The 16,234-nt window shown below is 40.0% G+C and overlaps 1 protein-coding gene across 3 annotated transcripts in view; it reads left to right on the forward strand.

Moving 5' to 3' along the window:
* The window catches only part of Gad1 (glutamate decarboxylase 1), a 40,579-nt gene extending 24,513 nt beyond the window's left edge, over positions 1–16,066 (forward strand). For 2 of the 3 annotated variants that reach the window (XM_058580174.1, XM_058580172.1), the window contains 11 exons: positions 1,415–1,527; positions 2,730–2,845; positions 2,930–3,009; positions 3,239–3,293; positions 4,613–4,729; positions 5,982–6,046; positions 8,565–8,643; positions 9,648–9,797; positions 12,369–12,476; positions 13,730–13,819; positions 14,581–16,066. In XM_058580174.1, coding sequence (XP_058436157.1) covers positions 1,415–1,527; positions 2,730–2,845; positions 2,930–3,009; positions 3,239–3,293; positions 4,613–4,729; positions 5,982–6,046; positions 8,565–8,643; positions 9,648–9,797; positions 12,369–12,476; positions 13,730–13,819; positions 14,581–14,754 — 1,147 coding nt within the window. In that variant the 3' untranslated portion in view covers positions 14,755–16,066. The remainder of the gene's footprint in view (positions 1–1,414; positions 1,528–2,729; positions 2,846–2,929; positions 3,010–3,238; positions 3,294–4,612; positions 4,730–5,981; positions 6,047–8,564; positions 8,644–9,647; positions 9,798–12,368; positions 12,477–13,729; positions 13,820–14,580) is intronic. The other variant, XM_046447428.2, reaches the window with a different exon arrangement.
* Positions 16,067–16,234: the final 168 nt, after the last annotated feature.

Raw genomic sequence — 16,234 nt, forward strand, 5'->3', positions numbered from 1 at the left:
GGTTGCTACGGTGATGGGGCTCAGAGCAGAACCAAAGCATGATTGTGACCTCCAGAGGTGATGGTAACTGAACACATGGTTCCCAAGGGTCTTCCTCCTAAATTTCCAGGGGCCTCCCAAGGAAAATGGACATGTTCTTTTTGGAAACAAAGTTCTTTTACCAACAGACATTTCCTGAGGATCCTCTCGGATCTTTTTGTCCTCTTCTATTGTCGTGTGATTAATGTGACTGCTTTTTCCTCTATCATTAAAACTTAGTAGCTTCACCTATGTCTCATGTACAGCATGAGTTATCTCGTCCTTGCAAATAGCTTTTCTAAATCATTTAACAAGCAAGAATTCCCATTAGTACTAGTCACTAGCACACCCTAACCAGTGACAATGCCTCCCCACATCACTTGACTGAGTCGGTCTAGGCATCTCTCTTCAGCCCAGCCCACAGACTCAAATGCTTAAGAAGTTCAAGCAGAACCAAGAAAGACAAAGAGCCTTAGAGCTTAGTAAATATCTTTTGGTCTTCTGGCTTAATTTTAGGTAGATGGACCTTCCTTCATTTCTCTTAGGCTCTGTTTGGTGCATGATCTTGTTTCAATGACTGTTCTACTAGACTGTGCCTCTGCTTTGAATTGCTTTGAAAGAGCATGGCTTGCCACTTTCACATCAATTTATTAGGAGACAAATGTAACCTGCCAGGAGATCTGATGCCCACAGTTAACTGTGAATGCCAGTTGACTATCTTCTTGTTATTTATAATTTGTAATTAGAAAGTCTTCACTTATAATTATTCTTGACAGATATTGACCTCAGAGAATTATAGATACATAGCTGTCCTTGGGGAATATCAGTAGAAAAACCATGTAGATAATTATATTAAGGTCTTTAAAACATGGGTCAATATTTCCAATTATTTTCACAGTTAGCTCTCAGATGTTTACATTATTTGTAAAAAACAGACTTTGGCTCTGGTTTTTATAGATTCTACAAGTGTGAAACTGGCAGTCCTTTTTAGAAATGTTGCAAACCAATTTTCAGGAGAACTTAGAATATATTTTTTTCAATTAGCATTTGCTCTGTCCCACACTAAGTCTTAGAAGTGAAAAGTAAAAACGACCCAGAAAAGTCATTACCTTTCCTTCTATTCCTCTGGGTGAACCATACCTAAGACTGATGAATCTGTTCTGCTGGTGAAGTACCACAGAGCACACCCTCCCACCACCACCTCTCTCCCTCTCTCGGTTACCCAGGCTGGTTTCTGACATTTTATGATTGGTGAGTTAATGCATTTGCAGGAAATGAATTGTTTTAGAGGTTTTGAACATCTGTTTAGAATCCAAGTTCTAAACCAATTGTCTGTGTTCCAAAAATAAGTGATTTCACTTCTTTATTTTCATCCTTTTTCTTAACATCTTTTCAGGTTTACATATGAAATTGCACCCGTGTTTGTCCTCATGGAGCAAATAACTCTTAAGAAGATGAGAGAGATGATTGGATGGTCAAGTAAAGATGGTGATGGGATATTTTCTCCTGGTAGGTTTCTCTGACTGTCCTCAGTTTTTATAATATGGGTCCTTGGGATTCTTGGATGAAGGCTAGCAAGAATGCTACATTTTCTCTGAACTAATAAAGGCTGTGCCTAAATCAGTACAAAGTAACAAAGGCTGTATGAGGTCATGCTACACAAAGCTTCACTGTCAATAGCAGTTTGATGTGCTGGAGCATCAGTGTGTCAAGATTATTAATGAACTGATTAACTTCAGCCAAATTGTGTATCTACTTTCAATCTCTAGTTCAACGTAGATACAACAAGGCTGAGGCAGGAGGATGGTAAATTCGAGGCCCACCTGGATGACTTAGTAAACTCCTTTCTCAAGATAAAAGTGAAAAGGGCTAAAAATGTAGCTCAGTTATCGATTACCCCCAGATTTAATCCTCAGTACCACCAGGACAAAAAAAAAAAAAAAAAAAGTATCAGTAATCTTCAAAACAAAGACAGGTATTCTTGGAGTAGGGAGGAGTTTTAGATGGTGTCAGAGAGAGTGTGATTGTGTGCAAGGTGGAGAGAAGAAATAAAAAATGCAACTGTCCAGGCAATTCAAGCAGACCATGAATTTGCCCATTTCATTTCAGGTAACTGATGGAAAAGTGGCTAGTTTCCAGTGGCCAAACATACCTTGATAGTTACCTCAATTCTCCTTGTGTCTTTATTCAGTTAAAACATGAATTCATTTTTATTTAAGTAAACTTAAAGCTCTCCTAAATGACTCAAAAACCCAGCCACTAAACAATGTCACTATTTCCTTCTGTAGGTTTCATTACTCTCTCTTACTCTCTCTTTCCCTCTCGTCTTTCTGGACTCAGGGAACAGATTCATTTTTGTTCAGTAAATAGATTGAACAGACAGTAGAAGCTGAAAGGTTGTAACTCACCCATCTCTTTGTAGCCACTGCTGCCACCTCCTCTTGTATTTCTATCTAGGCTTCCTCTGGGAGGGGCACTGTAGTAAGTGAATCACCTCCAGCCAAATTGCCTACATGGCCTTGGAAGTGAGTGTGGCCACTTCTGTCCCCAGGGACAAGGGTCCAGAGAGAGACCCTGGCAATAGGGAGGCCCCAAAAACATATCAGGATATTATCCTTCCCCTTCTTGACCTCCTTTCTTTCTTGAGACACCAGCTCAGGCTTTGAGGTAGAAGCAATAATGAAAGAGCCCATATGTCTGCTTGCTGATAGGGGGAGCCATATCCAACATGTACGGCATCATGGCTGCTCGCTACAAGTACTTCCCGGAAGTTAAGACAAAGGGCATGGCCGCTGTGCCCAAACTGGTCCTCTTCACCTCAGAACACGTGAGTCAGGGGCTTTGGCACACGGATTCGGGTGTTTTCCAAGGCACTGTTAAACTTTTAACCTTACGCCTCCATGTGTTGCAGAGTCACTATTCCATAAAGAAAGCTGGGGCCGCGCTTGGCTTTGGAACTGACAATGTGATTTTGATAAAGTGCAATGAAAGGTAGGCAGGGGAGAGTGAATATTAGGTTCTTGATGTATTAAATGTGTTCATCTCTTAAATTTGTTTTATTGTGCTTAAGGACTGGCGCAGTACAGTGTGCCAAGCTGCTAATGGTCTGTTGAAAATACCCGATTAAATTACTTTTTTTGCTGCTGCTGCTATAAGTTTTTTTCATGCGCAGTCTCATTGATTCTTCATTTTAATTTCCCTCCTTTTACAATAATTACAGGGGAAAGATAATTCCAGCTGATTTAGAGGCAAAGATTCTTGAAGCCAAGCAAAAGGTATGTACAATATAGTACACCTATATTCCAGTGACTACGAATTTTTTAAAATGCCCTATTTCTGATCTAGACAATGAAAATCTTTGACCCTGAGATAATTTTATGTGTTTCTAAAATTCTTTTCTCAGATATTTGCTTATTTGCAAATTATGAAATAATTTGGCCTCAAACGACTTGTACATTGATGTCTACAAAATATTAGTTTTCTTTTTGAAAAATGAAAAATTTAGTCCCTAAACCACTTGCCTTCTTTATGCAAAGTGATTAGTTTGATATTCTTCTATAAATCAACTCCCTGAGCATTAGGAAGATCCAGCCTAATTGGACTTGTTTCTTCTTAAGTATGACCTCATTTTATTAAGAGCATTTTAGCTTTAGAATTGTGTTACGCAAAGTGCTTTCATGCCCTAGCAGATGGCCAGGGGTATTTGGCAAATCCAGCCTCAACAAACTCTATTAAACAGACAAATTTCACAGAACAGATGTATCCTCAAGTCATTGCCAGGTAGCTGCCAGGCCATTTCCAACACATTGTTGTTTAGGTTATCTTCTTGTATCTCCTTCTCTAATTGTAGCTGTTTGCTGGGGTCTCTGCAGAGAAGGAAATGTTGCTAGGTCTGAGCAAGAAGGAGAGGTGAGAGACCTGAGCTTCAGAAGCACCTGAGATTCAGATTTCCCCAACCTGTTTTATCTTTATAATCCACTTCCTCATTTGTTTCTTGTTCACATCAAAATTTCACCAGGTGTTACTGTGTTAGCTTCCACAGTGTATAGACCTGCTCTAAATAACTGAACAATTTTGGTTCAATTGTTTATATCAGTGAACTTAAAACAACACAACACCTACAAAAAACAACATCCAGATGATATTCAGAAATGAAATATTTGGAGTTATACCTGCCCATCACTCCAAACCCCAGTCCCATACATTTATTTATGTAGCCACAGAACTTACCACTAAATTTAGGGTGTATTTTGATTATTTAATTTTATGATCTGTCACTTTTCCCTCCTTCTAGAATGTAAACTTGGTGAATGCAGAATTTATCTACTCTGCTCACTGCTATAGCCCCATCATCTACAACAGGGCCTGGCACATAAAAGTTACTAAAAGTTGAATGAATGAGTGAATGAACCAACAAAGAATACTACCATACCAGCTCTGTTGATCACTGTTTGAAATAAATGCTATTACTTTCTTCCAATTCATATGAAAGTGGGAAAATGAGAAAGGTTAAAAGCACTAATCAGCTTTCTCTCTCTCTCTCTCTCTCTCTCTCTCTCTCTCTCTCTCTCTCTCTTTCTCTCACCCCTCATAGGGATATGTTCCTCTTTATGTCAATGCAACTGCTGGCACAACTGTTTATGGCGCTTTTGATCCGATACAAGAGATTGCAGATATTTGTGAGAAATACAACCTTTGGCTCCATGTCGATGTAAGTGCTATAATTCACAGAGCAGCCCAGTCCATTCAGGGAATGGAAGCAGCTCTGTTTTATGATTTGCTTCAAGCTGCTCCCAATACCCCAGCTGGCCTTTTCTGCACACCAAGGTAGTTTTAGCTCTTCCCTGGTCACTAGCCAGCTAATCATGACTGATACCTACCAGAGACCTGGGACTCTTCCAGTTCCTTACTGTTCAGTTGCTATCCTCTGTGGTTCTTCCTAGAATATGGTTTCTGTTGCCTTTCCAGGTTCCTTTGTTCAAACAAATGGCTACAGAGTACAATATAGCTGATTTCAAAGGGGAAAAGTGTAAGACACCATATACAGAAAGTGACTATGAATGTGAACACTCAGCTACCTGCCTGAAGTCCAACCTTCTATGACATTTTTCTAAAAAGAATGCCTATCTGCTACATGCAGGAAAAATAAGGAAATATATGGAAGATATTATCAACTAAGAGGTTTAGTCCCAAATTTTCCTGGCAATACAAAAGGTGTACTTTCACACATGTGATTGGGTGTCTTTTTCCTTTGTTTCTGTCCATCCTTTGATGCATTTAACTTCTTACAACAGGACAATGGGGACATCTGCCCTGCTACTGAACAATAACTAACAAAAGCTGCTGTGTCGGAAAACATGCCAAGCTATCTAGTAAACATGTATCAGTACCCCTGAAAATGTCCTGCTGCTGCTAGAGCTTGGTGGGACCTCCAGACCTGGTGGGAGCTGATGCTTTCTGATTTTCTCAGGAGCTTTTAGAATTCTATTCTAGGAAGAAGCAGACAGCATGCCCCAGCCCTTGGGGTAGCTTCCAGGACCTCCTTAGGAGACTCACAGTATCCCTGGCTTTCCACAGTACTTTGGGTCTTGGACCCAAAAGACACCATAAGCTCAGACCTGGCTTGTGGGTATCAGTCAGAGAGCTGACACTCCACTGGAAGAACTTTGTTTCTTTTTCTTTCTTTTTTTCTTTTTTTTTTTTTTTCGTGGTGCTAGAGATGGAACCCAGGGCCACCCACATGCTAGGCAAGTGCTCTACCACTGAGCTACATTCCCAGCCCAGAACTTCTGGTAAAGAAACGATCAAGGTTGAGGGTACTGGTTGAACAGGGTGGGCTCCTTTTATCAAAGAAGCTTGCTTTTCACCTTTTACATTCTGCTGGTTGGTTCCTAGCGGTGTGGAGTGACTGGTCTTAGATCTCAATGTCGCTGCTCCTCTCCCTCCTTTCTCTGTCCTCACAGGCTGCCTGGGGCGGTGGGCTGCTCATGTCCAGGAAGCACCGCCATAAACTCAGCGGCATAGAAAGGTATGGGCCACACATGCTGGGCCTCCCTGCATCCAGAACACCAAACACGCTGTGCTCTGATGTCAGCCTGCCCTGATTGCCAACACCTTTTCTCTGACTTAGTTCACTCTTAGTTCAGCAGGCATTTATTGAGCACTTACTGTATGATTGATTTCTCAGGCAAATGAGTCCTCCGTGCATTCTCAAATTAGATCCCTAAACAAGCAATTATAACACTGTGTCATAAGTGTGACAGTAGATAAAATTGCAGGTGCCCAGGATGGAGAGAAGAGACACTAAACAGTGTGGGGATTTATTTGGAGGCTCAATCAGAGTTAGCCAAGGGTACAAGAAAGTCCAGCAATTCCATTTGTTTTTGATTTTATTTTTGTTTTTCCTCAGTAAACTGACTCCTGGGAAAATAGCAAGAAGCTCAGCTCCAGCTACCTTATCTTAGCAGTACTGGGATAAAGGGAGACAGGAAGCAAGGATATGGGAAAGAGTGTTCTAGGCAGTGGGAATGGCAAGCACAAAGGCCCTGAGGCAGGACTGTTCTTGGCAAACTGAAGAACGAGCAGAGAAACCAGTGAGGCTGGAGCAAAGCAGTGGGGTGGGAGAGATGGATGTGTAGCAAGTACCAGGCAGCACACCATGATTTCTTTTCTAGCAAGAACTCTGGCTTTTGTTACCACTCCTCCCTTCTGTCTCAGTTTCAAAGTGCCAGTGTCAAGATGGGCGAGACTGGCTCTTTGAAGCAAGATTATATAGTCCTATAACTTGGAAAATAATATATGCAATGACCATGAGCCAGCCCAACTGGACATGAGTTTTCTCCCCCCATCTTTGACTCTAGGAAAACCTAAAATATTTTGTACCAGACTTTTTTTTTTAACATTTTAAATGTTAAAAAAAAATGTGTCTTTTAAATGAAACTGAATTCATACCCTGTCTTATTACTTTCCATTTATAGCAATAAAAAATAATAATTTACTTCAGACCTTCGAGATATTCAGAGAACCATTTAAGACATTTTATGAGATCTTAATATGATTTTTAAATGACTTGATAAATGATAGCAATGAGAAAACTGATCAAATTCACTACCTTTTAAATATGGCTTCACATGAACGCTTTTTTGTGAGGTCAGAAGTTAATTAACTTGTCTTGGGAGTACTCACAGGTTTCTTTCACAAGGTTTTCTTGCTTATGCACTTAGGGGGAAAGTACTTGAGGCCTTTCTCTCTTCTCCTTGAAATGCAGTGCACATATGCACTAAGTTATTCCCCCTCTAAAGGACTAAGAAAGATGAAGAGGTTAAAAATTCACAGCAAGGGTTTAGTGCGAAGAGTAGAGGCAGTATAATTCCAAGGCAATTGCTCTGTCAGGGAAAAGCAGTTTTCACAGGTATGAAAACACAGTGCTCAGCTGTGGGCCAGGCTATGGGGTAAGAAGTCTGTAACCCACTGAAGCAAGTTACCCAAGTTTTAATCAACATACATTACACTCGGTTGTTTCTGTAATTCCTGGCCCATGTGCTCCTTCACCATCTAATTGTGTCCGATGGACTGATGCTGTTGCTAGGAGACAGTGCTTGTTGGGTTAGCACTGCAGCCCAAACTGGCAAAAATCATGCTCATTTAGCATTTAAACAGTGCTGCTAAAGTAAATTAATAAATAATAAATTTAGAAGATTTTTAAAAATAGGAGGAAAAATCAATGCAACTAGTTGGTCAAAGTCTAGAAGAGTCTCACAGTTGATTTTTACTTTCAGGTGTCACTCTTTATTACTGCCCCATATGTAGGTAGGTTCCATATCACCCATCCGTTTTATAAATAAGAACAGAAAGGCACAAAGAATCCAAGGTCTGGTGCCCAGAGGGAGACAGTCTAGTGGAGTGGGCGTGAGCATGGGCTCTACAGTTAGACTCCTGGATTTGAATCCTTGCACCAGTCCTTCCCAGCTGTGTGGCTTTAGGTAACACATTTAACCTTGTACATCAGTTTCTCCATCTAAATTAGGAGCAGTAATAGTACCTATATCATAGGGTTGTGTGGGAATTATGTGTTCCAGGCACTATTAGAAGTATGTTATATTTATTAACTCATTTTATCCTTTATTTGATTCTAAGGTAGACTTCCATCTTACAGATGGGAACAATGAGGCCCAGAGGAGTTATGTAACCTGCCCAAGTTAGCAAATATCAGAGCCAGGATTTAGACTTGGACAGGTTGGCTTCAAAATCTGAGCTCTTAACCACACTCCCATATGGATATATGCCTAAAGCTCAAAGAACAATCAAACACAAAAATTCATCATAAATGTTACCTATGATTAATAGCAGTGACTTAGCAGATGCACTCTGCAACGTAATACTCTGAAACTGCCCGCAAATATTTATTACTAGAACGTCAATTTAGGAGAACAGGCGGGGAAAGTTTTCTGACTCAAGTGGAGACGGGTGGCGTTTTCATCCACAGGGCATTTGCCTCTCTCTCAACTCCTGCACCTTCTCCTCAAAGGATCCTATGCTTCTTTCAGGGCCAACTCAGTCACCTGGAACCCTCACAAACTGATGGGCGTGCTGCTACAGTGCTCTGCCATTCTCGTCAGGGAAAAGGTCTGTACTCCTTGCAGAGATTCGCTGACCGCCTGCAGGTCCGTTTGACGGCACCAGAAGGGAAAAGCATGGGGTCCTTTCACATACTTGCCGGCTAACTCACAAGATTGGCAGCCCCATTGTGAGACTGTGGTTGCTGTCCTTCCCTGCCCTTGTGGCTCACCTAGATTCTCCTCCAGGCTCTTGCATCGACTGCCCTTCCTCCTTATTCAGTACCAACCTATCAGGGAACTATTTGTGCATCCCTTCGTGTTAGCACAAATATGAGAGTGATCAGGTGAAGACAAAAGTGCTCACTGGAACATACTTTGAGTTCTTAGTATGGATGTATGGTCCCAAGGGCTGAAATAAAGAAAAAATCAGTTCTTGCCTAAGGAACAAGAACTACAAATACCAACTTAGGGCAACAAAGAACACTGACCAAAAAGCTTCTGTGGATAAAATAATGCCGTGTTCCCTTCCTCATTCACATAACAATAGGAGCCTGCCTTCCAAAGCATCTCTGCTTCCTAAAACTGCACCCTGAGTCATCCTAGGAAGCCCAGCTTGAGAAGCCTAGACCTGCATAGCCCTTGGCTCCACTCATACACCAAGTCCCTGTTAACTTCATAGCAGATCTTGAAAAAGAGGACTTTTGGGAAGCACTCTTGGGGAGAAATTTTTTTCACATCATGAAACTGTCCCACCCACTTAGGAGGTTTATATCCTTAAGAATGCCACAGCACTTCCCAGACTTTGAAACAACTCACAACACACACACACACACACACACACAAATGTCCTGAGAGGGATAGGGCATCTGAGGAAAGAGATCATTTGCTCATCAATGACAGAGGGCAAAAGGGAAAAGTTTTTTCAGGAGTGGTTTTAGAGAAGGATATCAGAACAAGTATAAGCCCTCAGAAAGTCATCAGCAGAAAGACTGCATGTGACCCCCAGTCCCCTCTGTGCATCGACATCTCTAATCTGTGAATCAGATGCACGCACCTTGATTTCCATGACAGGGTATACTCCAAGGATGCAACCAGATGTGTGCAGGGTACCTCTTCCAGCCGGACAAGCAATATGATGTCTCCTACGACACAGGGGATAAGGCAATTCAGTGTGGCCGCCACGTGGACATCTTCAAGTTCTGGCTGATGTGGAAAGCAAAGGTATGAAGGGGGACATTCGGGAAATAGAGCAGAAATGTAATTTGCACAGACCGCCTGTGAAAGAGATGCCATGATATATCACGGATAACTCACTATGTGTATGATCAATACTTAGATAATTGAGTTAACTGTATTTTCTTTGTGAATGAAATAAGTTTATCGCTTAGGCCAAATTCTCTCTTCTTCCTTCAGTTCTGTATCCTCAGTTTGAATTATCATGAAGTTTTCTTATAACTTTCTCTTATAACAACTAAAACTTTGCTAAGATAAGGATTTCTACAGCAATCCTTAGGGATGTTAAAATTACCTAGTGAAGACATAAAGAAAGAGGTAAAAGATAAAACAACTGCCTTACACTGAGAAGAACCCTAAATTCCTTTATGAGCCTCTCATCAGGGAATATATATGACAGTTTCAAGTTCTATTTAAGAAATGCCTTCTCCATTATTTGTACTTTATATACTATTCTAGAAACTACACAATGTGTGTGTGTGTGTGTGTGTGTGTGTGTTGCTGAGGATTGGAAACTGCATACTTTATTTTGAGGAATCCTGTACTAGACTGAAACATGCTGTTTTAGCCATCTTCAGGCTCTTGGGTTGCACTTCAATTCATAGGGGGACAAAGCTTAACTATTAGAATTTCCCCGAAAATATGAGTAATGGAGAAGATTACTAGTACCTGTTTCAAAAGCTTTTTTTTTTTTTTTTTTTTGTATCAGGGATTGAACCTAACCACTGAGCCACACACCCAGCCCTTTTGTATTTTATTTAGAGAAGGGTCTCTCTGAGTTGCTTAGGGCCTTGCTAAGTTGTGGAGGCTGGCTTTGAACTCCCATCCTCCTGCCTCAGCCTCCTGAGCCACTGGGATTTAAGGTTTGCACCACCACCCCCAGCTCAAAAGCATTTTTATATTACCAAGTAAAGGCAATTGATTTCACAACTGTATATCACATTAATTTTTTATTTACCTATTATAAGTTAATTTTAATAATTTCCATGTTTAAGATGAGGACCACCTGATATCAAAACAACAAGGATTTCTAGCAAAATATCAAGTTAGTGTGCCTTAATATAGAAAGAATCTGATTTTAATTTCTACCACAAAGTAAATAAAAGCTATACATTGCATTAAGAGAAAGAGCCCTATTATTTAGAAATACTGTAATGACCACATGGCCCATCTCAGTCATTTTGCCTAATGATAGCCTCTTGAACTGTCCTCAGGAGGGTTGGCTCATGGTGCATCGTTTGCTGAGGTGGGATCCTGGGGGAGGCTTCATTCCCAGGGGCCAGTTAACAGTGACACTACTCCGAGGCTCAGGCTTTGCCAGCCTATACTCCACCCAGGCCCATCAGCCATCCAAAGCTAGCCTTGTGCATCTGCTCTCCTTGTTAACACCCACCCACTCAACAACCCTCGTGCTGCCATTAGTAACCAGCTATGCTGGCTTTGGAAACTCACACTCAACCAGTTTGTCAATAGTTGGAACTATTTCTGCCGTAGGGCAGATATTGAGAACAATGACTTCCCCTTCCACCTGCCTGTCACTGAAAAGGAATAATTCTGTGCTAGGTAAAAGGTAGCCTGCCTGCAAGAGTGTGGAATGTGTTTGGTCAGGACTTGGCTGGGGAAGACGGGTTCTAAGGTAGTAATCTTTTAAGAACCAGTTGTTTGTTTTGTAACCTATCATGGACTGATACAATTAAGAATTGCTAGAGAATCTCAGGCTAAGCGAAGTAAGCCAATCCTACAAAACCTAGGGCCAAATGTTTTCTCTGATATGTGGTTGCTAATTCACAATAAGGGGTGGGGCTAGAGAAGAATAGAGTTACTTTAGATTAGGTAGAGGGGGTGAAGGGAGGGGAGGGGTATGGGGTTAGGAAGGATAGTAGAATGAATCAGACATTATTACCCTATGTACACTATAACTATACAACAGGTGGGATTCTACATCATGTACAACCAGAGGAATGAGAAATTATACTCCGTCTATGTATGATGTATCAAAGTGCATTCTACTGTCATGTGCAACTAATTAGAACAAATAAAAAAATAATTGCTGGAAAAATGAAATATAGAACATATAAAATATAAGCCAATATTTTCATTAGAGTCAGTATGCATAAAATTACTCTGTTGAATGGCTTTAATAGTTTCTTAATGCTTAATTGCGTTGTTTATAACTCATGTCATCCTGGACTGGTTATGGTTTGTGGACTGGCCTCAGTCCAGATATGACTCTTTGAGTAGCACTATCCTAAAGAAATGAGAAATGGGCATCAAGTTGAGGTTATGAATAACTAGCAGGAAGCTCAAAGTCCTATTGAGAATAACTGCCCAGAGAACAGAGTGTCTTCAAGAGAGAAAGCAAGTCCACTTCATCTTACTGTCCTCAGAGCTTTGAAAAAGCTGTACTTACTCAATTAGATGGTTTTTTCTGACTGTCTCTATCCAGGAACACTCCTTTTGATATTCCCCATAGACAAGGACAGCATAGCCTTCCCAAATGCCCATCCCAGGGAAATACAACTTACCATCAACAACTATGACCTTTTTCTTTAAAAACAGGGCACAGTGGGATTTGAAAATCAAATCAACAAATGTCTAGAACTGGCTGAATATCTCTACACCAAGATTAAAAACAGAGAAGAATTTGAGATGGTTTTCGATGGTGAGGTAAGTGGTTATGGACCAATGCACAGCACTTCCAGAAAAACCACTGCAGGAATCTTCCAAAGCCAATATTCCCACATCGCCATGAGCTGCTTCTGAATTTTCATTCATATGCACTGTTCATTTAATTCCCTCCACGTTCATGAACTTTTCTTCTGGTAGCACTGCACTGACTTTCCCCCCTTTACTTCATTTAAAATCCTGTCACTCTCAGCCAGCTCTTTGCATACTAGAGGTCTTTCCATAGAAGTCTGAATTTTTCATCATCCAGATGAAAATGTACTGGACCTCTATGATAAAGTGTTTCTCAATTCCAAGAAGTTTAGAATGGGATCTCTTAGGTTGGGTATATGTTTACCCACCAAGACCAATTCTAAAATGAGATTCTGTTTTATTCTACGTAGAATAAAGGATTCAGATAAAATTGTCTTTTCCCTGAGTTTATACCCCGACTTCACACAGTAAAGCATTTATCATACTAGTGTTTACGGAGCTCCTACCACATTCCAGACCCATGCCAGAGACTAGATTATACAGTATTGGCCAAAACACATACTCTCTTCCCTAATGGAGCTCTCATTGAATAAAGAAAGATGAAATTGGAGCCAGTGCTGCGAAGAGAAAATCCACTCGGAACCCAGAGTATACAACACCACCTACATTTCACTTTTGCCTGTTTATCAGGCAACCTCAACTATCAGGAAAATACCTGAGAGTCCCCAAATGAGCACAGAAAAAGCTCTGAGCAGTTAAAATCAATGGTCTAGTATTTGGGCATCTCACCCATGGGACCGTATTCTGATTCTTTGCATTATTTTAAACATTCTACTAGCAGATTGAAAACAACAAATGCAGTGTCTCAAGCCAGTCACTGGCAGATGTGGTGCTAGAAATGGCAACTAGGGAGGAAAGTGAAAGCATCAAAAACAAACTATTTAGTATCAATAAACTAAATTATTTTTCAAGGATCTTCTGTATGTGTGGCTCTACAAATGGCAAGATAAATAGTAACCTTTTTTTTCAATTACCTAAATGTACTTAATATTAATATTTCAGTGTTTAAAAGTGGTAACTGGAGTTATCTAGAAAATTGATTGCAGGGAGAAGCTCTCCTAAGAGATACGATCGGATAAACCAGGCTTTTTCTGACTCATATATTATGGTCTGAGAAACTTCCACTGAGGGTGCATATGGGCTTGGGATCAGTTTTCTCTCATTTTCTCTTAATTATCTTTTGTTTGTTAAAATCTTTGCAGCCTGAGCACACAAATGTCTGTTTCTGGTATATTCCACAAAGCCTCAGAGGTATTCCAGATAGCCCTGAGCGACAGGAAAAATTACACAGGGTATGGACTTATTTTTTGTTTCACCTAATTCTTTGCAGTTTCTCTGGTCAGGACATCCTCATTCTAATGAGAAAGAAATGAAAAATAAAGACTTGGGGTGGGCTTCTAGCGATGGGTGTTGGTGAGCCATCTTGTTACATTGTTCTCAGGTCTAAATTGAGCCCTTGCTGCAGTTCAAATATAACAGGGAGCTCTAAAGAACGCATCTTGCCTTAGGAAGGATGGCATTCTTCATTACAAGAATCCTATGCGGAGCAAGTGAATGACAGACATATTTCTAGGAACATTTGACATGAAACTATGTCCGTTATGATACCTTTTTATTAAGTCTAAGTCTACTCTAATGTTGATTCATTTCAGCTGTTGATTTCTGTATTTATTATCCAGAGTTGTTAGTAATATATTTATGTAATATTTTGTTTATCCAACCACAGACCAAATCCATGTTTAACACAGTATCCTGAGCTCCTATGCAGAAGCCTTAATTTGTATTGTTAAATTTGTCTTTGTTTTTCTTTATTTTTGTTGTTCCATGACTGACTTTCAAAATTCAGTCACCCAGTACTTTCTGAGGGATCTTATGACTGACTAGGTGGCTTAAATAGTCATTAGATATTAGCCACAAAACACACCTGATATAAAATATTTCTTTGTGCTTATATCAGTGTAGACACAAATGGTGAAAAGCCAGTTGGGTTGAACTGTTAAAAAGAGAAGGTGTTAATATTGGTTTTGAGTTTTGTTTTGTTTTCCATTATAAGGTGGCTCCAAAGATCAAAGCCCTGATGATGGAGTCAGGCACAACCATGGTGGGCTACCAGCCTCAGGGGGACAAGGCCAACTTTTTCCGGATGGTCATCTCAAACCCAGGCGCCACCCAGTCAGACATCGACTTCCTCATTGAGGAGATAGAAAGACTGGGTCAGGATCTGTAATCACCCTCGAAGAACATTAGTTGATGGGACTCCCTTTCCCCTCTGACACTCTAGAACAAACCTCTATAAGTTGCTGAAACACATAGGTCATTTCATTGAAGGAAAATATAATATCTTGAAGAATACTTGTTACAACTTTAAGCTTGTTAGAGTTAGCAGGAAATAATGTTCTTTTTTTAAAAAAAAAGTTGCACATTAGGAACACAGTATATATGTACAGTTATATATACGTCTCTCTCTCTACATATATATATGTATAGTGAGTGTGGCTTAGTGCTAGCACACAGCATGTCTCCTGCCCCAAGGGAATTAACTTCACTTTCAGCAGTTACTGAGGAGTTAAACACATTGCAAACCAGCTTGCCCAACAATGGCAGGAAAGATGGTCTCCAAAATGCTGTGTCATAGAGGCCAAAGGGAATGTTGGTGATGGGAGTTGACCTCCCTGTCAGAGTTTCTCTGACCTGAAGAATGATGGATGAGAAAAAGCACTACTAGATGACAAGCATCACGCCCTCCCCATTAGTGTCCTGTTAGGGAAAAACAGTAGCAGTCATTGTTACAGGTGTACTATTGCTGCGTTTTTAGAGATTGATTTGTGTAGATTGTGTATATTACCGTTGTCTGATCTTGGGTGGGGGGAACATATGTAATGATTCAATACTGTTTAACTGTATGTCAGTGAAATATTGCTTATTTATATTCAGAGATTTACCATGTTAAAGAGGCATCATGTATTTTCTTTCCATTTGTAATGTATCTTATTTATATATTAATGAAGTAAGTTCTGAATACTGTTTATGGTATTTTCGTGCATTTGTGAGCCAAAGAGAAAAGATTGAAATTAGTGAGACGTGTATTTATATTAGAGTGCCCTTAAAATAATGATTTATGCATAAGTGTACTGTCTGTAAAAGAATTCTGATATTGTACATAGAGTCATATATATTGATATCTTATTACTTCAAAAACTTCTGCTCTTCTCTTGCCTTCTGTCTGGCTGTATGTCTGGTGTTCTCAATGCTTTTCTAGTAATTGCTGGAAATAACTAGATCTCCTGTAATTTTGTAGTAGTTCATGACCAATCTCTGTGACTCGCTTAGCTGAAACCTAAGGCAATGTTTCTGAAGAACTTCTGAAGATCTCTGATAAACTACCAGTTTCACAACTGTTTTTGAAGAAACGAAATCTACACTGTGCGTTTTAGAGTATGCAAGAAGAACGTAAATAAATATATTCTCCATGGAGAATTTGAAAAATATTTCTTCTCACTTGTATTTCATATAAAGAACGATTTTGAGTTATAATTTTACTTAGCCCATTCACTTTCCACTAGCTAAGTTTAGGTGATGCTCAGTGTCTTCATTAAGCTAAGATTCAACCTGTTGTCATAGATCCTGAGCCCCTCATCTATAAAAACAATCAATCATCTATATTGATTGTAGTTAAATAAAATTTGCTGTTCAAGCCTTAAGAAAAG

Source organism: Marmota monax, unplaced genomic scaffold (genome assembly GCF_021218885.2).
Source record: "Marmota monax isolate L192 unplaced genomic scaffold, Marmota_monax_Labrador192_F-V1.1 WCK01_AAM20220418_F8-fsc00007, whole genome shotgun sequence".
Taxonomy (NCBI): Eukaryota; Metazoa; Chordata; class Mammalia; order Rodentia; family Sciuridae; genus Marmota; species Marmota monax.